The 22,657-nt window shown below is 44.4% G+C and overlaps 1 protein-coding gene across 6 annotated transcripts in view; it reads right to left on the minus strand.

The window, feature by feature from the left end:
• ZNF638 (zinc finger protein 638) overlaps positions 1-22,657 on the minus strand; it is an 82,262-nt gene that overhangs the window by 52,304 nt on the left and 7,301 nt on the right. For all 6 annotated transcript variants that reach the window (XM_075931067.1, XM_075931064.1, XM_075931066.1 and 3 more), the window contains exons 2-6: positions 13,842-15,450; positions 7,897-7,958; positions 7,571-7,609; positions 2,558-2,865; positions 188-537 (exon numbers count right to left, since the gene is read on the minus strand). In XM_075931067.1, coding sequence (XP_075787182.1) covers positions 188-537; positions 2,558-2,865; positions 7,571-7,609; positions 7,897-7,958; positions 13,842-15,248 — 2,166 coding nt within the window. In that variant the 5' untranslated portion in view covers positions 15,249-15,450. The remainder of the gene's footprint in view (positions 1-187; positions 538-2,557; positions 2,866-7,570; positions 7,610-7,896; positions 7,959-13,841; positions 15,451-22,657) is intronic.

Consider the following 22,657-nt stretch of genomic DNA (forward strand, 5'->3'; position numbering starts at 1 on the left):
CCCCAGCCGCCATCTGGCCCAGCCACAGCTCCCCAGCCCTGAGTGCTCTTAGCTGGCTCCCGCTCTCCACCTCCAGGGCTCTTTGGTCCAGCAACATCTGTGGCACCAAAGGGTCACAGAGCTGGGACTTTCAACCTCTATTAACCACATTCTTAAAACCACAACAGAAAATACAGAAAACACTGACCCTATTATAAGGAGCAGGACGAGGAACTTTGGTTTCCTTTGCAGCTTTCCCATCAAAATTCATCTCCCTCTTTTCTTGTGCATCAGCAGTTTCAGATTTCATTTTAGAAGCAGATGAGCCAGGCACAGACGATAAATCTTTCTTCAAAGTCTTGTGATGACCTGTAGCATTTAGTGGCTTTTTCATAGTTCCAGGTACCTTTCCTACGCCTGACATCCCTCGTGCAGGTGATGCTTTTCCTATCCCTGAAGACCCTTGTCCAGCTGCTTGAAGCGATTTCTGTTTATTGAATTCTGCAACGAAACTGGCTCCCAAACTTTTTACTACAGCCTCCAAGGCTGCCTTTTTATCTGAGGAAAAGAAAAACAACGTTCTTACAATACAGTACATTGCTTGTCAATCAGTTTCCCAAGCAGAATTGCAGCTGTAAAAAAACTGCTTTATCTAAACAAATCTGATAATTTCGTAGAAAGACAAACAGGAACCTAATATTTTTAATCAAGTTTGTTTTCTTTCTTCGTCACTGTATATAATTAAAACTGTAGCAAAAATAAAAGGTTATTTTACCATTAATACTGCCTATTTTCTTTCAGCAATGTTTTTATAGACTGAGTAAGGGAAGCAGACCACAGTTTCCAATCCCAAAGGTGCGCAGTACTACTAGGCCGCAACATCTGGATTGCAAGCACTGCCGGATAAATTTTCAATCCCTAAACATTGTTTTAATTGCAACTTAAAAAAAATTCACACACAATTTTTTGGGGTAAAAACGTGTGTAAACCAGGCTTAGATTCTGGGCCTTAACCAACCACACAGAATATTCCCTTAAACACAACTCCATTTTCATAACCAAGTTGCACACACAACTGCCCAAAAGAACAGGAACTTTTCTTTAAGAGGTACACACACATTCATGCTGGGTGAAACCAAGTGAGTGGCAGATAAAAGGAAAAGAAAATCACAAGGGTCCATGGGTACTTTCTATTTCTAAAACCTTCCAGGATAGGATTTTTTAAACCCTATCCTGCTCATCACTCCCCAAACTAGCTTTTAAAAACAACGCTTTCAAGTGTGAAAGAATTAGCAGCGACTTCAACATCGTTTTCTCTGTTCCTCCTCCCCCTGCACTACCTCCAGCCCTCTTCTCTATTTGTTGTCCTTTCCAGTGTGTGCTTCTGTGTCTCTCTCCTCTCTTATAGACTGCAGTGGCCAGAGCAGCTTTGCGATTATTATGTTGGAAGACGAAGGGAAGGGGTGTTAAAATGCTCTCTGCCTCATTGATCTAAGAGTGAGTAGTATACAATGAATATGTTCACTCAGCAGGCTGTATAATCCCCTCTTCTCACTGCTAATATGACTGGAAGGTGGCAGGCTCAGATCTTGCAGATGACATAAGTAGGGAGGAAGTACTGATGTCTTTCATGAAATCTAGAAGCTTTGATAATGTCATCAAGAGTTAAAATGGTACCAGAATGACATTCCACACTGTTTTCGGTGTTCCTGAGGTTTAAAAGAAAACTTTTGCAGGAGAACAAGAAATCTGAAGTATGGGAATTGTTAAAACATAGTTCAGTTCACAGGGCCCAAGAACACCATCAGCATACAAAACATAATGGTCTGAAAACTGACTACGCTTATTATCAGGGCTCGACAAACCGCTGACTCTATGCGCCCGTGGCCAGTAGATTTCAGCCAGTCGCTCCGTGTGCCCCATTCACCAGCGCTGCGCACATGCACAGTGCCGGTCTGGTGCATGCACGGTGCTGGGCTGGTGAGTAGCTCTCGCCACGGTTTGTCAAGCCCTTCTTCTTATTAAATAACACTAAAATTACTATATATGAAAGACCAAAGAAAAACTCTTTTCTCCAGAATTATTCCAGGCAATTGATAGCAGTTAGTGTCTTGGCCAACTTGACCTACGTGTTCAAAAAAGAACTACATAAGGAGAAAAGGTTCAATGGCTACTGGCCAGGAGGGGCAGGGATGGTGTCCCTACCTCTGTTTACCAGAAGCTGGGAATGGACAACAGAGGACTGGATTGCTTGATCACCTGTTCTGGTCATACCCTCAGTGACACCTGGCTCTGGACACTGTTGGAAGACAGGACACAGGGCTAGAAGGATGTTTGGTCTGACCCAAGTATGGCCATTCTTATGTTAGTGAACTGTGAGTTTCACTATTTCCATTGTACAGTCAGTTTCGTATGCGTGCGTTCTCACAAAGCAACAGGGGTAGGGGTGTTACAAACACAAGACTGAAAACGATAAAAAAAATTGGCAGGTGGGTTCCAAGACAGGTAAAGTTCCTGAAACTTCAGATGTTTTCCATTTGATGTTTGCCCTTTAATTTCAGTAATACCCATCTACTGACCTGGAGATCTAGCTGTCCTCCTTGATGCCCATTCATTGCTAGCAGATCGCTGGGGTCGTGGACTAGACCTCAAAGGATTTCTGGATCGTTGTGGTGACCTAGACCTGTGCCTAGGGCTAAGACGACGCATCTGCCTTGGACTTCGACTTCTTGGTCTAGCTAGCCTGAAACGGCCAGGGCTCCTGGATCGGGATCGGGACCGGCGAAGAACATGGCCAGAGCCTGATCCTCTTGAATGCCTAGGACCAGGACTAGCAGAATTAGAACGTCTCTTTGGGGTCTGATTTTCTTTTCTGTCGCCTTCATTTCTGTGAAACAAAAAGTAGATTACAAGGATATCCTAAGTAATTCCTTATCTAATCTGAAAAGGATCAATTTAAACTGTCTGTTGAAACAGACTTGTGAAAATAAAACTAGAACTGGAATAGGACTAAGTGTGCTTCCAACTCCAGTAACACAAGTTCCTTAACATTGAAGCAGAAATTGAACTGAAAAGAGGTGAGTAGGACAGAGGTGGCAACATATGAACGGAGAAGAGGAAGATACTAAAAACTAATTCCAAAGTGTTGAGCAGAAGAGACAAGGAGGATGGTGGTGCTGTCAACAGAGGAGGAGAAGAGGGTTGATCAGAAAAAAAATAATTATGTTTTGACTAAGCTGAAATTGAGTTTTGTGCTGGGCAAACTGGGACAATATGCCCACAGTTGGACACCTGGGAAAGCACAAATGCAACATGCCAGGATTTAAGTAAATATTAGAGAGCTGCAACCAGAGGCTTCCTAAATGTGGGTAAACAGCCCTTTTCACCTGCCTGGTGATTCTGTCTTTTCTGCATTGTTTTATGTATCCCCTATATGGGGGGGGGGGGAGGGTGCGCCCTTCCTAAAGTGCACCTAGGGTATGGAAAGCTTCAAGCTGGCGCAGTTCCAGATGGGGAGGGGGGGAAAGAGGGTGCATGCCCCCAGCCAGCCTCTTTCACCTGCCTGGTGATTCTCTCCCTTTTATGAGAAGCAATCCCATTCCAGGCACATCCTGTTTTCCTGGCACAACCAAACCCTTACCTTGCTTTAAGTTATGATAAGAAGAAGCTGCACACCAAATTTGGTGGTCCTAGTTCTTATAATTTACAAGTTCTTGAGCAAACAGACAGACCCTCCACTAGGACAAACTCTTAAATACAGTAAACTTCTGATAATCCAGCACCTTTAGGACCCAGGGGGTACCAGATTATCAAATATGCTGGACTATCGGAAGGGTGGGCTATGAGAGGCCTGGAGTGGGGGTATGGGGAGGAGCGGCGCTGCAGCGGCAGCACCCCAGCTGCTCTGCAGCAGATGTCCCCAAGTCAGCCGCTGCTGAAACTGACCAGCGGCTGACTCCGGGAAGCCCGGGCAGAGCAGCTCCAATTGTACCACTGCCTGGAGCACTTCCAGGTTCCAGGTAGTACCAGACTAGCAGGAGTGCTGGACCACTGGATGCCAGACAACTGAAGTTTTACTGTATATAGTAGACCACACAGAGCACGTCAGCACTCAAAAATCATTAGCAACAACTTCCACTTGAAGTTCCCACAAAATTCTTTCTTCACTCAATCTTTCAAAACTTAGCCATATGTAATCTTCAGGGCTCAACAAATACACTTGCCCGCGGCAACCTGTTATAGCCAACCTGTTCTTAAAAACCCTCCAATCATAGGGACTCTACAATCTTCCTTGAAAGCACACTCTAGAGCTTAAACTACCCTTATAATTAGCAAGGGTTTCTGAATATTTAACACAACTCTTAACTTACTGCAGATTAATCCTGTTACTACATACAGTCCCACCTTCCATGAATATGAAGAGCAAATGATCACAGTCTTTTTTATAACAGTTCAACATATTTGAAGACTGTTTTCATGTTCCCCCTCGGCCTTTTTTTTCTCCAAACCAAATATTCCCAGTTTTTTAACCTTCCCTCACAGGTCAAGTTTTCCAATACCTTTTATCACTTGCTGATCTCCTCTAACATCTCTGCAACTTAACCACAACTTTCATAGAGTGTGGTCCCTAGAACTGGACACACTGCTCCAACTGAGGCCTCACCAGTGCTAAGCAGAACTGGACAAATACCTCCCATGTATTACATACAATACTCCTGTTAATAGAGTACATGAATATTATACCCCAGAATATTAGCCTTTTTTGAAAATGCATCGCATTAAATTTGTGATCAACTATAACTCCTAGCTCCTTTTCAAAAGTACTACTACACGGCTAGTTATTCCCATTTTATAGTTGTGCATTTCATTTTTCCATCCTAAGTCAAGTCCCTTTCACTTGTTTTTTGGTTTTCCTCTTCCATAATTCAAATAAATGCTCCCATTTGCCAGTCATTCTGAATTCTAATCCTGTTCTCTGAAGAGCTTGCAACCTTCCAGCTTGGTGTCATCCACAAGTTTTATAAGCACTCTCTCCACCCCGTTATCCAAATCATTAATGAAAATATAGACCAGTACGAGACCCAGGACTGACTTCTGTGGTATCCCGGAAGGTACATCCTTCCAGATTGACAGCACTTATTGATAATTACTTACTGATTTTGGTCTTTCAATCAGATAGAGATCCCATCATATAATACAAGGTGGGCCATATTTTTGATTGGGGGCCATTCCAAGAACCTCCCAAGTGGTCAAGGACTGCACTCTTCCATGATATTAATATAGAAGGTGCAGGGTCTGGGATGGAGACGGGAGCTTATGGTAAGGTACTGGGGTGAAGGGGGGGGGTGGTATCTGGGAGGAAGTTAGTGTGAAGGAGGGGGTTCTAAACCTGGAGCAGGGACTGGGGCACAGGGGTTTGGGTTGTGACCTAGGGCAGGCAATTGGGGTGCAGGATCTGGGAGGGGGCATGGGTGCAGGAGGAGGGACAGAGGATTTGGATTACATGGGATAGGGAAACAGGAGTGAAGGAGCAGAGGGTAAACCAGAGGCTGAGAGAGCCTCCCTGGGTGACTCCTAGCCAGCAGCCCAACAGGTACTTTGCCTTCCATTCTCTGGGCAGGCCACTCAAGAGCAGCTAGCTGCAGGACCACAAATGTCTGAACACCTGTGAGCTGGAGGGGACGGAGTTCTTAGTGAACTGTCTGTTCTTCAAACAGGCAGGTTCCGTTGGCCAAAAATCAGACAATGGGAGCTACAAGATCATGCTGGGGGCAAGAGCAGCATGCAAAGCCTCTCTCCTCTTCCCCCCCAGGGATGTAGCCATTCACAAAAAAACAGGGCCCCACTGCCAGCTTTTCTGAGCAGCAGGTGGGGATGGGTCCGGCAGGAAGACTAACAGGTTCCTGCTGTGCCCACTGGCTAGATCCAGCAACTTGATGGGCAGGATCTGGCCTGCAGCCACATTTTGCCCAGTCCTGATATAATTTCATCTAGATCACATTCCCCTAATTTGCTCATAAGAACACACCTGTTAATGCATCCCAGAATCATGTTTGCTTTTTTTGCAACAGCATCACACTGCTGACTCATATTCAACCTGTGGTCCACTATAACCCCTAGATCCCTTTCTGCCGTACTCCTTCCTAGGCAGTCGCTTCCCATTCTGTATGTGTTAAACTGATTGTTCCTTCCTAAGTGGAGCACTTTGCATTTGTCTTTATTAAACTACATCCTGTTTACCTACGACCATTTTTTGAATCTGTCCAGATCATTTTGAATTATGACCCTATCCTCCAGATCAGTCGCAATCCCTCCCAGCTTGGTATAATCTACAAACTTAATAAGTGTACTTTCTATGCCAATATCTAAATCGTTGATGAAGATATTGAGCAGAGCTGGTCCCTAAACAGACCCCTGCGGAACCCCACTTGTTATGCCTTTCCAGCAGGATTGTGAACCATTAATAACTACTCTCTGAGTACGGTTATCCAGCCAGTTATGCACCCACCTTATAGTAGCCCCATCTAAGATGTATTTGCCTAGTTTATTGATAAGAATATCATACAAGACCGTATCAAATGCCTTACTAAAGTCTAGGTATACCACATCCACCGCTTCTCCTTTATCCACAAGACATGGATTTGTTCTTTACAAATCCATGCTGGCTGTTCCCTATCACCTTGCCACCTTCCAAGTGTTTACAGATGATTTCCTTAATTACCTGCTCCATTATCTTCCCTGGCACAGAAGTTAAACTAACTGGTCTGTAGTTTCCTGGGTTGTTCTTATTTCCCTTTTTATAAATGGGCACTATATTTGCCCTTTTCCAGTCCTCTGGAATCTCTCCTGTCTCCCATGATTTTCCAAAGATGACAGCTAGAGGCTCAGATACCTCCTCTATCAGCTCCTTGAGTATTCTAGGATGCATTTCATCGGCCCTGGTGACTTGCAGGCATCTAACTTTTCTAGGTGATTTTTGCTTAAAAGACATAAGCCAACTTCAGTTAACAATTATCTAACTCTTTCTTGATTATACAAAAAGCAAGCTAAAAATATACATAACTCTTAAAATATCAATTCTGTCGAAACAGAATTAATCCAAAAAGAAAAAAGTAGAGATGGAAGCTTGTGTTTTTAAATCAAGTGGCTTCAAAATTCATGTATGCACAGATTTTAAGGACAGAAGAGACTATTAGATCTAGTCTGCTTTTCTGTATAACACAGACTACAGGTAATGGTGACATACTATCTGCTGAACCCTATAACTTTTGCTTGACTAAAGTATATCTGCCCAAAAGGCATCTAATCTTGAGTAAGACAGGACTGTTCTCCATGATCTTCTTGAGACTATTCCCAAAACCTTGCACGTTTCTCTCAAAGACCAGCACCAACTCTGGTACTGCTGCTGTATAGAGAACCTATGGTAAAGCATAAGAAGCCCCCATTTAGTAGAATTATATAGTAAAAACATAAGGGCAGCAAAGCTATTACTTACAAGCAGTAAACTGGGTTAAAGGAATGTATATCACTACTGTATTCATTTCTTACTGTTGGAGTAACAGAAAATTGCCTTATTTTTCAAAGGCGGTTACCTCTTTGAAGAATGGGCCTCAGGATTCCAATCAGGGTACCTGGTTTAAAAATAAAATAGTTAATGCAAAAAGTTAAACCTGCAAGCTGAACTACTCTAATATTCAATTTCACATCTATGTTCCCAACTTATTTTCACTTTAATAGGTTATGCAGATCAAGACCTGGGACAGCACCAACTTTATGTAAAGTGTTAAGCTCTAATCACAGAGAATAAATAAAGGATGACCCATACATATAAAGCTTAAAAAAAAAAAAAAAAAAAAGACTGATATTCTGTACTATATGACTACTGTATAAATGTATACACAAGTAACAAATCCCTTACTGTTGACGTAACTGACGACAGCTCTCAAGGTGAGCAGGATTATTCTGATGCTGAATCCAATCCTGTTGGAGGAGGGGGAAAAAAATCCACAAAAGTTTGATTAATATGCTATGCCAAAATTTATCCAAATTAACATAAAGCAAGTTTTTCCATCACTGACAAAATTTTAGGCTATCAAAAGATTGATGTTTAGCTCCACACTCTCATCTGAAATTACATCTTATACTAAAAATAAAAAACACTAAAGATAACATTACATTTGTTAACCAAAATATAGACATACAAATAAAGTCTTTAGCAGGAGTTACATAGAAACAATGCACTGAATTAAACTAATCAGCAATTCATTTGCTTCAAAAGTGTCAGTGTCATTAGTTAACTCAAAAAACCTTTAACAGCCGGTTATGTGTAAGACTATCAGCTATCATCTAAAAAATTTGAGAGAATAGGTTGTTACTTACATTTAAAAAAATCTGATAAACTGAGAAACTATATTATTTTAGCAAACACAGACATGTAATTTTAAAATAATAGACAGCAAAGGCTGTCATACATCTTATGCCTCAAACCCAAAAACAGAATTTTAAAGCATTAATTCTTACTAATGCATTAAAGTATATGGTGAACCAAAAATCTTAAAATAAACTATTTTCTGTCAGCTATTTTACATAGAAAGGAAGCATTTTTATCATGCATTAACACAGACATTTTTTTTAATTTATATTTGGGAACCTTTGGCTGGAAATTAATAGCTGTGACACTATAGACAAAAGGACCTATGGAAGGCCCCATATCTGCAAACCCTTATGAGCTCAAAGTTAAGATCATACCCAAGTAGGCCAAATGAGACTTGTTAAAGTTTGCAAGACTGAGGTAACAGACATTACTACCCAATTTATACTAGCAAATTGACCTACCTTTTGCTGAAATTTATTAGCAACAAGGATCATTTTGCTAGTACAGGCAGTCCCCGACTTACGCGGATCCGACTTATGTCGGATCCGCACTTACGAACGGGGCTCTCTCGCCCCGGAGGTTGAGGTGGCGGATTGCTACCTGCGAGCTCCGGGGCGAGAAAGCCCCATTCGTAAGCTGCTCCGGTGCCCCGGTCCACTGGAGACCGTCTCCAGCAGACCAGGGGCACCGGGCGGGTTCCCGCACTTCTGAGGCTTTGCCAGAGCAAAGCCTCAGAAGCGCGGGAACCCGCCGCTGCTGCGGCTTCAGTCCCGGTGCCTGTGGTCTGCTGGGGACGGTCCCCAGCAGACCACAGGCACCGGGGACTGAAGCCGCAGCAGCGGCGGTTCCCCGTGCTTCTGAGGCTTTGCTCTGGCAAAGCCTCAGAAGCGCGGGACCCCGCTGCGGCTCTGCTCCCTCTGTCCCTGGTCTGCTGGGGGGGGGGGGGGGGGGGCGCAGCTAGTGTGCCCCCCCTAGCAGACCAGGCTTTTGTTTTGGACCCTGGGGCAGAGCAGCTGGGGCGCTGCCGATTGGTCCTGCAGCGCCGCTCTGGGCACTACTGGACCAACCCGGCAGCACCCCAGCTGCTCTGCCCCAAGTATACAGTATTACTTACACTTCACTATTAAAATAACGTTGTATTTACTAACACTTGTTTGGCCAAAACATTAAGAATGTTTTATTTTTAAAGCAAGATTCCTCTTAAGATTGTACTGATTCAGAGAAAAGCCATAGCTGATTGCACAGAATTGCATGCAAAGTACACTTAAAGAGTGCATCCTGAACTAAAACACAAACCTATTTTCATAAGCTATTTTTAGTATCCCCCTCCATTTTTCTTACTCTTAGGATAAAATGTACCTACATACTCACCACCCTTTTTCTGGTCCCAGTTGAGAAAAAGCATCAGTCTTTTCAGGAGGTGTATCGAGGCCATTTTGTTTACTAGTCTCTTTTTAACTATCAGTTCAATCAGCATTAACTAGAATGGCAGAAACAGTGATACATTCTCCTCCCTAATAAATATGCTAACCACTTGCTGTGAATCTTCATTTTCTTAATTCCCTCTAGTATTTCATATAATCATTTCCAACATATTCCTTCCAATTTCCAGTCTGATTCCCTCAATCCCCAGGACTCTCCCTTTCTCTCAAGTTCCTGCAATACAAGATTTTTCTTTCTGAAAAAGAGATGGACCAAGATCCCTGTATAGCATGGTAAGTGTTTCTCCTTCTGTCAAGCAAGCCTCATCTACATTAGCATCACACCTGTTTTTGTGCATGCCAGTTCTGCTACAGAACCTTACGTAGAAGAGCTACCAATAAAGCTGATTAGAATCATATTTTGTCCCGTGAACTAATATATGCAGAAGTATAGGCATAATTCTCTTACAGGAAGAAAACAACCATTCATGATTTCAGATTACATTTAAAATCCAAGAAGCTTCAACCTAAATTTAAAACAAAGTTAAAACACTATAAATAAAATAACTAGAACATTGTTGCCCAATTTTAAAATGCAACGAACGTATAACATTCATTCAACACTGAAATTACAAATCAATCTCATTCTAAAAACTAGCAAGGTTCCTGACATCCTTTTAAAGCTGTAATGTATTCCTACAGTATGGATGCAAACACACCCTAAAATAGTTAAATGGTTAACCATCACAGACAGGGGGCTGCTCCAGCTGGGCCTGCCTCACCGTGGGTAGGGGGCTGCTCTGATAAGCCACATGCTTACTGGGTAACCAGTCAACCTCTTACATCTCCTATCCTACAGCACCACTAACCTAGAATTATAATGCTAAGTCATGAAGGATGTTGTATTTACTGGATATGTTCACTAAATGAATTAGAACAATACTGAGTTTTGTTATTTCACAAAGAGGAGGGTTTTCCCTCTCAAAGCTTGCTTATTTGGAAAGAAAAAATATGAACACTCTTAAACACACTGACACATGATCAGAAGATTTGCCATCCTATTTTTTGCTCTAATAGGAAAATAGTTTCAACCTAAAACAAGGTTGTAGCGCCAAAAAATGAATAAACAAACAAATGGAAGTGTTGAGTGGACGCACAGGATTCTCAATAAAGCAAGTCATCTATAATGAAATTCAATTTTGCTTTAAAATGTTTCTTGAAAAATTATTTGCAATTCCAAGTCTTACACAAAACAGCGTTCAGCATAGCAGCCCCAGTCAAAGCTGCAAAAAAGCAGCAAAGGCTTGGAAATGAGAAAGAATATGCATGCAATCAACTTATGTGGGCCACTCAGAAGTTCAAATCTTTATTGCTTCTCTAACCTCAAGGAGCCTATCAGGTTTTGGCTTTGTCTACACTGCCAATGAATGATAAAAGTTTTGTTGTTCAAATAGATGTTAAAAAAAAAGCAGCAGCTCCCCCATCTCAAGATAAAAGTTGTATGTCATCAAGTGGCAGCGTGAATAGCTTGTTGTCCGCAAAGGTGGTAGAAGTATTTTGTCATCAAAAGTGACAACAAGCAGCATTCACACTGCCAGACTTTTAGCAACATGGCCATTTCGCTAAAAGCTGTATAATGATGCCACCTGAAGTTGTGCTGGTAATTCAACAGATGGCACTGTTCCCAGATGTCACAGCCAATAGCCAATACCCCAGGATGGCGACAGGACTATATGCTGCTGCCTATGGCATCCTCATAAAAGCAAGGCTTTGATCACTTGTAATTACTAAAGAACAAATCAGCAATTTTTGTAACAAATTATTTTAATCCCAGGTGTCCTTGCCAAATTCCACTACAGGTTGGAGTTCCCTAGTCTGGTACCCTTGGGACCTGGGTGGTCCCAAAGGAGGGATTTTGCCAAACCAAGGGAGGTCATTCCCCCCAGCCTGGCTCTTCTCCTGGCCTGGCCTCCGGGCAGGCTCCCCATGTACAACCCAGCCCCGCTGCTCTGCCACAACAACCCCCAGACCTGCTGCTAGGGCTCTCAGCTTTGCCACAGCAAATCACTGCTCCACAGCCGGTATTCACGGCCCCGCCAGTCCCACCAGTCTGCAGCCCCACCACTGGGACTCCTGGCCCCCAAGCAGCAGACTAGTGCTCAGTTAGCAGGATTCCCAACCCTGCCAGGGAAGCAGCAGTCCTGCCGCCGGGGATCCTCGCCCAACCACAACAGACCACTGCCCCTCCAGAGCCTGCTGGAATTCCGGCCATCCTGCCACTGCCTCAGCCAGACTCCGCAGCAGGGCTCCTAGTCGCTGGCCTCTCTGCAGCCGGCTGGGCTGGGTGTTCCCGGCCCCTGCAGGGCTCCTGCACCTGGCCCTCTCTGGACCAACAAACATCAATAGGCCCACAGGACAGCCATAGGGACAAGCCTAAAATGGTTCAGGTAATATCATTAGCTCTTTTCCTTCAGACTCAAAACTGAACCTATGCTCCAGCAGAGTGATGGAACAACCAGACTAAGCAATGGCTTCTTTCAGAGGAGACAAATAGGTGCTGGCCAGAGCCATCTTGTCCATAGCACAGTCAAGGACAGCTACCCCAGTCCTGCGCTTTGGAAGGCCCCATGGAGGCTGCCTCCGTTGTCCTACGGACAAGTCGCAGGGCAGACCAGGGGATTATCTGAGGCTGCAGGGGTTGCCCCCACCCAATTCAGTGCGGTGGCAGGAGCCGGAGCAGCCTGCTCTGCTTTGTCCTGATGCCCTCTCTCATGGCAGCAGGAAGCAGAGCGCTCTGGCCCAGGACACCATGCTTCCTGCTGTCATGGTGAAGCAGAGCACAGCAGACTGAGAGGGGTAAGTGGGACAGGACAGAGCAGACTGCTGGGATCCCCCAGGTCCCACCACCATGGTAAGTGTGGGAAGGGGGCTGACCCCTGTTGTCACCCTGCGCCAGGCCTTCAGGTAATTCCCCAGCTTGCAGGCCTAAGGGGACTTTGACAAGGGAACCAGGCAGGGGCGGAACTTGGAGGAAGAGGCATGGTAGGGCCTGTGGCAGGGGGAAGAGGGTTTGCCCTGGGCCTTGCACCTGAAATACTGGGGGGGGAATTAACTGTATAATCAAATGTATGTTGACATCCCTAATGTACATTAAACAAGGTTGCAGAATATTTATGTTAAATCAACTATCTCCAGTCAGTAACTGCAGTATAAAATTTGTACTTGAATGTGTAAGAGCCAAGTGGACTAGGTACTATTTCACATCCAAACAGCTACGTAAGTTACTTTAGAAAAGCAAATCACTAGTTATGAACTCAAATTTGTCACCACATTCAGCGTTAAGTAACTTTCTACTTTAATCAAAATCCCAGTTTGTTAAATTTTGATGATTTAACAGAATAAAACCCTGTAAATTCTAAAACTAGAAGCACGGACACACATTAAAAAAGTGATCTGAAACACACTTGTACTCTCACAAGTACAAAAGGTTCTCCTCTCATTTACTCTGCCTTTAAAACAAGGCAGTAGCAATCCTGGAAATCTTTGGAAACATTTATAAAGTTCTGTGGGAGCTTTTTCCAGATTATAATGGTGAATTATTTTAGTGTTCAGAACCAAGACCTCAGTTAGATGAAAGAATGCAGTTAACACCCCTCAACTATTTTTCAGTAAGACCACGTTGCAACCAATTCGCATTCAGAGTGGTATCCATGTGGCTAACGTGAATAGCTATCCTAAAATGATATTATCATATGAAAATTGTTATATGTTTCTAGTGACCTAGTCATAAGGTGCTAATGATATTTTTCCTCTGCCATATACAGTACTGTATTTCAAGAGCCAGAGCAAAAAAGACTTAAGTGCCTTAATACTGATTTAAAGAACGTGTGCGCCTATACATTCATTAGAGCTATAGGGTAAATATTTAAATCTTTCAAAACTCAGATCAGGGATCACATTAGAGCACAAGTCTCCACAACTAATCTAACAGTTAAAATTATTCCGTAATTTAAGATGCAACCATATGTTAAATGTAAGTTTATGCAGCAATCTTTGAAAAACTCTCACCTTCATATGAGTGCATTCCACGTTACACAGAGAACACATGTGTGGAAATATCCTTGGAGATGTAGCATAGTAGTCATTCATCATAGATGGAGTTGGCAGTCTCTTTATCTTCTGCGCAGCAGCCTGTGAAAACACTGGAAGCCAAGATGCTTTCACGACTCCGAAAGGAGATTTAATAGGACCTTCGACTTGCGACTGGAAGTTCTTCTGACCTGAGCCAATGTGTGCATTAGACTGATTAGTCTCAGAGTCACGTTGAATCCTTTCATGCTGTCTTACAGCTGCAAGGAGTTCTGCTGAAAAGGGTGGATGGGTGATAGGTGGCATCACAGACTGGCTCATAGATGGCTGGGCCAAAGACTGCTGGACAGATGTCATCACAGACTGGGGCACAGATGGCATAACAGGTGGCATCACAGGCGGCATCACAGGCTGGGTCATAGGTGGCATCATAGGCGGCATTCCAGGTGGCATCATAGGCGGCATGCCAGGCTGGGTCATAGGTTTCACCACTGGGAGTCCTGTAGGTGTCAGGCATAACCCTGGCACCTTGCTTGCAGAATCAACCGAAAAAAATGACTGAGTATTTGATGAGTCAGTGTGGAAACCCATCTGTTTCATTAATTCTTCCATTGGGAACATTGGATTACATGATACATTGGAAGTTGGAACTGAAAGAGATTCCTGTGGTTGAAATTCTTTCCTGTTCTCTTCAGTTGGTTGTTCAGGGTTGTATTCACTCATCTCAAGAGGATCGTCACTGTATCCATACCTACTTGTGTGCCCATAATCAATCACTTTGCTCTTAACGGCAGAACCACCTGTTCCACCAATTGTTTCTTTTTCTCTGCTCTGAGAATGTAAATTGGGTAGCTGATGACCCATTTTACGCATTCGTATATCCCTCAAAATTAGTGGCATGTTTTCAGGTGTGAGCTGATCATCTGGATAGCGACTGAGTTCTTCCAGATCTTCATTAGATAATCCAAAACTTGCTAAAATACTTGATGCACTCTCCGTTGTATAACGGCTCTGGACATTTGTATGCTGCTCTGTGATCCGTGTTGATGCAGAGTGCTTTCGGCTCGTGTTTCCAGTTGAACATGGATTGTTATCCCAACGTGAAGTACGAACTTTTTCCTTCGGTTCATTTTGTAAGTTTGCCATCTCCTTTGCTTGCCTTGGATCGAGTCTGTGTTGAGTTACCTGAACATTAGTTCTTCGTGGTCCTGTCCGCTGTAAAGTTTCATGTCCTATAAATCTTTGTGAAATTCCTTGAGGTGTTCCAGGTACAGGCTTTCTTTGAAAACCTGCTATGCCAGCTCCCCTAAAAGCACCATGAGGTTTTGAGCCAGGTGGATTAGGTGCTCTTGGCCTTTGCTGCAAGTTTCCTCTAGGACTAAACATGGCGATTTTCAGGAATGCCTGATTTAACAAAGCATAAGGTGGTGTAGAATTGTTTGAGGCAGCTGATGTCAACTGCTGGAGAGCCAACTATGTCTTAATTTGAGCAAGCTGTAAAGGAGGAGTGCTCAACGGAAGTGGGCTTACAATGCCACGGTTCAGGGAATTCACAAGTGGTGTGAAACTTTCCAAGAATAACACAAAGCTGAAAGTTAAAACACAAATATTAGATTATTTACTTTTAAACTACTTTGTGCAGCAGATCCCACTTGGCAACACATCTTTACAAAGGCATGAAGCAGTATTTTAAAGTATATTTTTTAACTACAACAATAGACTGTAGAGTTTTCTGGCCAGCAAAGCCAAATCTCTTGCTGTAAGAACTTTCACCTAATCCTCTCAGCAATTTGTAGTTAAGCATACTTAACCAAACATCCACGATTATTATGTTTCAGATGAGGCAGAACAACATCTAACTGTTGTCCTCTCTTCAGCAGCATCTTCTGAACAATGAGATTTAGATCTTCAATAGAAATCTCTTTGGGACTTATTTCAAAGCCACTGTGAATTATCTCTCAAAAGAATATGGAACAAATTTTAGGATCTTTTACAAAACAGGAAAAAAATTACATCCAAATATATTCTCTGTTAATCATAGAACCATAGAGCTGGAAGAGACCTTAGGAGGCCATCAAGTTCAGCCCCCTGCCCAAAGCAGGACCAATCCCAACTAAATCAACCCAGCCAGGGCTTTGTCAAGCTGAGACTTAAAAACCTCTGATTCCACCACTTCCCTAGGGAACCCATTCTAGTTCTTCACTACCTTCCTAGTGAAATAGTTTTTCCTAATATCCAACCTAGACCTCTCCCACTGTAACTTCTGCTCCTTGTTTGCACCATTGCTCCTTGTTCTGCCATCCCCCACTACTGAGAGCAGCCTTTCTCCATCCTCTTTGGAACCTCCCTTCCAGAAGTTGAAGACTGCTATCAAATCCCCCCTCGTGATCTCCTGTGTGGTGCAAGGGCGGGAGCTGCAGATCCCAGATCTCCAGGGCTCTGAGGAAGGGGAGAGTATCAGTGACTCCCACACAGTAACCCAGACAGAGCAGAGAGCAGCAAACAAGGCAGCAGCCAACAGGGAAGTTTGCCTGGGAAACATCTGAGAGGAGCTCAGGTGGGCCTTCAGGGGCTGACTGCACTAGAGGCAAGGCTTTGAGCTGGGCCTAGCCTCATCCTTATAAGAAGAAGCCAGAGTGAACGCAGAGAGTAGCAAACAGGGCAGCAGTCAACAGGAGAGTTTGCCTGGAAAACGTCCAAGAGGAGCTCAGGAGGCTAAAAACATCTGAGGAATCTCTTAGAAGGAAGGCAGGTTTGGATAGTGATAGGTCTGCTGTTGTTACCTGCACAACATGTGCCATGTTTGTCTTCCTCCCGGAAGATAGAAGGGATTTCACCTGCAAGTGCAAGCTGGTCGCCATTTTGGGAGAAAAAATTAGAGGACTTGCAGGCACAAGTATCAACCCTACATTCTATCAGAGAGGATGAAGACTTCCTCGATAAAAGGCAGCTTTTAATCCTGCAGGCACAGCAGGCTGAAAAGCTAGGAAGGGCAATCCAGGACAAGGAAGAAAACTGGCAGTATGTAACCTCTAGGAGAAGAAGGCCAAGTCAGGTATCCCCCATTCCTGCAGAGGTAAGGAACCGCTTCCAGGCTCTCTGCGCAGACACTACGGTGGAGAATACTTTGGCAGAGATCTCTCAGGGAAGAAATCAGAAAGAGACACCAGTCACCGGAAGGCATGGGATGCATAGTCCTAGGGATGGGGTTTCCATGACCACCATCCCCAAAAGAAAAAGATGGGCAGTGGTGGTCGGGGACTCCCTCCTAAGAGAGACTGAGTCATCCATCTGCTGTCCAGACCTGGAATCTCGAGAAGTGTGTCAATTATTAGGAGCTCGAAAATATTAAGAAAATAGTTACAAAACTACTTGAGAGAAACCTAATTGTAAATGAAACCTTATTTATATAGAGAACTTTTTTTTAAGAACATAAGAACGGCCGTACTGGGTCAGACCAAAGGTCCTTCTAGCCCAGTAGCCTGTCTGCCGACAGTGGCCAGCATCAGATGGACCAGAGACAACGATCAAGCGATTTGTCTCCTGCCATCCTTCTCCAGCCTCTGACAAACAGAGGCCAGGGACACCATTTCTATCCCCTGGCTAATAGCCTTTTATGGACCTAACCTCCATGAAATTATCTAGTTTCTCTTTAAACTTTGTTATAGTCCTAGCCTTCACAGCCTCCTCTGGCAATGAATTAGTTCACCCATGAAGTTATAATGCCTTTACCTAGGAATAGTGACAAAGATTTTCAATGTTAATACCAATGTAACTGTTATGGATGTAAAATCCTATTTAATTGGTTAACACGTTAAACATAGTGTTTAACCAGTTAACCATTTAAAGAGAAGGATAGGTGAGGGGGGCCCTCTGCCTACAGCATATCAGCAGCCTGCCACAGGCTGGAGCACCCTTATCTGTGGCTGGCCCCAAGACAGGCAAGGAGCTGCTTCAGCCGCCGCCCCACGGCAGGCAAGGAGCTGCTCCAGGCTCCAGTGGTTAACCTTTCACATCTCTAATTCTTTTACAGTGGCGTGCTTACCACTGATGAGCCTGTTAGAAGAGGTATGCTATAACAAGATGGTTTGTCCCCTTTAAGGGGTAATGGAGCTCAGGACCAAGCTACCCCGATATTCAGGTGAGCAATAAATTAGCTAGGGACCAAAGGTAAGGTGCTAATCAGATGGATACTTCTTAACACGGTAAATCTTAGTTGTAAGGTGAACTCTAGGAAGACAGGCAGCAGACAGTCTGGAAACAAATACTGCAGGAGAGCTGAGTCAGGTGAGAGGAATGGAAACCAGACTGGATACTGGCAGCGTGGGGAAACCTGTCAATCACAGCACACCTCATGAAGGAAGCTGTGGAATTTTTTTTCACTAAGGGGAAATAACTGAAACTAAGGGGAAAGAACTTGCACCTTCCTCTATAAATCCAACAATCAGGACAGAAGGAGACCATGAGAAAGACTCTAGTTAGACCAGGTCCTACAGTGGGACTAGCAGTGCTCCCTGGCTCTGAGGGAACCCAAAGCTTTGCACAAGGGGCAAATGGGAAGTGAAGCTGCCTGATGTCCAAGGTACAAGGCCCATTTTCAATAGACGACTTCATGCCAGATGGCTCCTTGGCAAAGGAAAAGTTGGTGGAATCTAGTTCAAATGCAACAAATTGCATGTCAGCAACTTTTGGTTGAGAAAGAGAAAGGAGTTTAGCTTGATATCAGACAGCTTTGACATTTTCTGTCTTTCAATGCTAGTTTTCTCTGCAAAAGTACCACTACTACAGGAAAAACCTCAGTGCAGAGATGGACCTTCAGCTGGAGCTACCAATATCTCACCTGACAAATCAACTATTCTGTGACACAATTACACCTTCTTAAAAGCCGACCCTTCAATTTTCTCTGTGCTGCTCAAAATGTTTTGGATTTATTTAAATTTTTTAAAAGGTGAGCCAAGTGAACACTGGCTCATGTTCAATAATTCAGACCAAAATTAGAAGGAATTCTGAATTTAAATTAGACAAATTAAACTCAAGTTATTCACACACATTTTGGTGTGCCACTGAACCATCAAGAAACTGTGACAACTGTTTCTTGTATTTGACTAACGCAAGAGACAAATAATCATTGCTTCCATTTGATTCGCGATCTAAAACCTATTACATTTAAAAAGCATTTATTTTACTACTAGGCGGTGGTGCCCAGTGCTCTCTATGCTTGCCAACCCCCCTCTCTGGGGGAAGGCAGCCCCAGCTCCCACCCCGGGCCGCCCGGGAGGGCCAGGGCCAGGCTGAAGCGTGGCTGCCCTGGCCTACTCCAGCTCTCTCCCTGCAGCCGCCAGACCCTCCTGCCCCTCCCCCCGGCTCTCACTCCCCTCCAGACCGGAGAGGGGGAGGGGGGGCAGAGAAAGGGGGTTGGAGCTGGCCGAAGCTGGCATAGCTCTTTCCCCCTAGCCACAGCAGTTGGGCCGAGGCCAAGGCTCTCCCCTCCCATTCTCCCTCCCCTCCCCCCGAAGGGTCCAAGGCCACCCCAGCCCTGGCCCTTTCCTTCTTGCCCCTGAGGCCACCCAGTCTCCTCCCACCGACTCACCAGCCCAGGCTCTTTTTCTTCCCCATGACTGCCGGGGGGGAGTCGAGACAAGGCTGGCCCAGCTCTTCCCCCAACCTAGGAGATATGTGAGGGGGGCTGGAGTGCAGGGAGGGGGTGCAGCTCCCATTCCCTTGGATGACCAGAGAGGGGGAGGCCCCCTGAAGCACAGGGGGAGGGGAGGAGAGGCCTCACGGCTCCCGTCCCTAGCACTAGGGAGGGGAGAGAAGAAAAATCACGTGGCTCTCAGGGCCACACGGCTTGTGGCTTTGCCCCGCTACCTCAATATGAGGGGTAGGGAAGAGGCTGTGTGGCTTGTGTCTTTGGCTCCCACTCCCAGAACACTGGAGAGGGGGTTGCTTCAGGGCCTCCCCAGGGGAAAAGAGAGGACGGAGGGAGATAAGGAGGGTGGAGGCAGGCGAGATACAGAGTGACACGATGACATAACTCAGTCATTCCATTAAAAAAAAAAAAAAAAAAAAAAACTTTCCTAATATATAGAGAGGTGACTCCAGAAATACTTAAGCCTATTAAAGTCAAAAACATATGTGCGTAACAGGACAAATCTTCATATGGTATTTCTTATTTTCTTTTTTTAAAGTGAACCAAAAATATTTGGGAACAGATGATAGAAACTACATCTTGGGCCCCTAATCACCCTGGCACGTATCTGTAGTGATCTAACTTTCAGTTGTTTATTTAATCTGGCCCGTAAGGACGCCATGATATGTGAAATTTCACATTTGAAAGAGATTAACTGTCTTTGCACCTTCCTCTATAAAAATCCCAGACTCTTACAAGCAGCAGAAGTCAATATCTTACTGATATACTACATCATGTAAGTTATTTGCTCACAGAATCCCTCCTTGATATACTACAGTTTAACAGGCAAAACAACAAAGGCAAGCCAGGCCCTTGTGAAAAGCTAGACCTTGCAGCATTAGGTCCTTTTGATATAAATGGAAACAACTGAAAAGTACAGCAGGAAACAATTGCTCAGATGATTGTAAAATATATTGGGCGCTCTCACTATTTTCTACATGACGGTTGTTCGTTTTTTCAGGACAGGGACAATCTTGGTATTTTACAGTGCCACGCTACCATGCTGCTGACTTGTCATTTTAAATGGGAATGGAGAAGACAGCGGAGATCCAACTCCCACTAATGAGTGTGCACACTTTGATGCACAGAAATCCAAAATTCAACTGAGCATTTAAAATAAAAATTGACACATTTCCTAACCTCCCACAGGTTGGCTCTCCCTGGTCCAGCACCCTCAGGATCTAAACCACCAAGTTTTCTGGACCAGGGGAGGTCAAGGCTCCCTATCGACTATAGACTCTGCTCCCAGCCGGGGCAACACTGCCTGTCCCACTGCCTTCAGCCCCCCACTGTGCCAGCCCGGGCCAGACACTGGCCCCGATGCCTCCAGCCCTGCCCAGGGCTGTGCCCCACACAGTGCTGGCTTGGGTAGCGCATCCAGCTGCCAGCCCACTGGCTTCAGCCCTGGCCGAGGCTGTGCTCTCCACTGCGCTGACCCCACTGGAGCCGTGCTCTCTACCACCAGCCAAGCCTGGGCTGTGCTTTTGAACCTGGCTAGCCAGGGTTCTCCTGTCCAGCAATATCTGTGGTCCTGCCAGGCCACAGATGTTGCCAGACCAGAGGTCCTGGATTTTAGAGGTTCAACATGGACTACATGTTGATGGCTAAGAGAAAGTTTTGCCTGGCTCACAGCTGAATACTGAGGGCTGCATTAAGTGTTTCTTTATGCCAACTGCTGATATACGGGATAGGGATGTGAATTCCTGTTTCATCAGTTAACTGATTAAATGTCACATTTAACCTGGAGCTGTCTCCACCTGCAGCTGAGGTTACTGGCTAACTACTGACTGGTAAACATCACCCAGTAAGAGTGATGCTTACTTACCATGTAATTGCTTAACCGATTACCTGTTCCCAGGGAGCAGGCAGGAGCTGGTTTTTAAACCAACTCCCTGCATGGACCAGCTCTGTAACAGAGACAGCAGTGCTGGCTGGCAAGCGGCTCCTCTGTATGCTCTTCATTTAAAACTCGGACTGGTGGGCTGGGACAGAGCCAGCCTGAGTTTTAAATGCAGAGCACTGGGAAAAGATAGGGGACATTGTGGTTAACCAATAAGTAATTGCTTATCAGTTAAATGAATATCTGACTGCCTGCTAACATTCCTAGTACAGAAGTCACATTGCATTGTCCATTTGAATCGTCCCTGCCTTCAAAACCTGACTAAAGAAGCAATTTTCCAAATCAACTTAGTGTTTAGCCAACAGATCCTCTTGTCATACTGTGGGAGATCTACAGCCTTGCAACATTTTATGGTACAATATGCAAAATTTGTTTCATAATTATTGTAGAGAAGGTGGATAAGCAGTTTCAGGGTGGGCAAGCAACCCACGCACAGGATGATAAAAATGCACTATGACCACAAGACTTTCTTTTGCAACAAATCTTGAGTGAAACCAATTGATCAAAGACAAGGTTTCCCTCCCCTCGCCCCATTTCTGTAGCCACTTCTGTTTAAGTCCTGTAGACAGATTTTAAACCCACTTTGTGGGCCCCTGGATCTTGAGGAGTCCTTTGTTGATCAATAGGGTAATGGCATTCTGATTACCCAAAGTGTCTCCACAGCTTCAAATGAGTACTACAGTTTTCCTCACTTCCCCACCCTAAGTTATTGTTAGTGTGCACCCTGCTGAATAGCTGCCATATTCCCCCTCATGTGCAGCTACGCTTTAGTGCTGGGAAAAGTGATTTTTATGCAAGGATTACATTAACACATGCTGGGATCCTAAGCACAACCTAAAAGTCAGTTGTTATTACTAACCAGACATAAACCCTAAACTGATTTCTTCCCTCTCCCCTACTCTTTAGCAAAAAGCATTCCTCGGGAGACAAAGTTAATTAAGAGGTGGCCCCGTCATCACTAGAACTGAGAGACTTGAGAGAAGCACTGTTTTACATTAATTTTTACTCTAAGGCAACTCCCTTTTTTAAAAATATCATCTTATGAGTAGACATGACAGCACAGAAGGTATTATGAAGGGAAAACCAGAATTTATTTAAATAAGCTGATGGGTTCCAAATTGGCCAGATCTTCTTTGGACTCCAAATTTTATCTTCCTACTAAAAGGCAAGAAAGAGTTTTTTACAATACTTTAATAGAAGAGGGTT

The sequence above is a fragment of the Pelodiscus sinensis genome, chromosome 5 (genome assembly GCF_049634645.1).
Source record: "Pelodiscus sinensis isolate JC-2024 chromosome 5, ASM4963464v1, whole genome shotgun sequence".
Classification (NCBI taxonomy): domain Eukaryota; kingdom Metazoa; phylum Chordata; order Testudines; family Trionychidae; genus Pelodiscus; species Pelodiscus sinensis.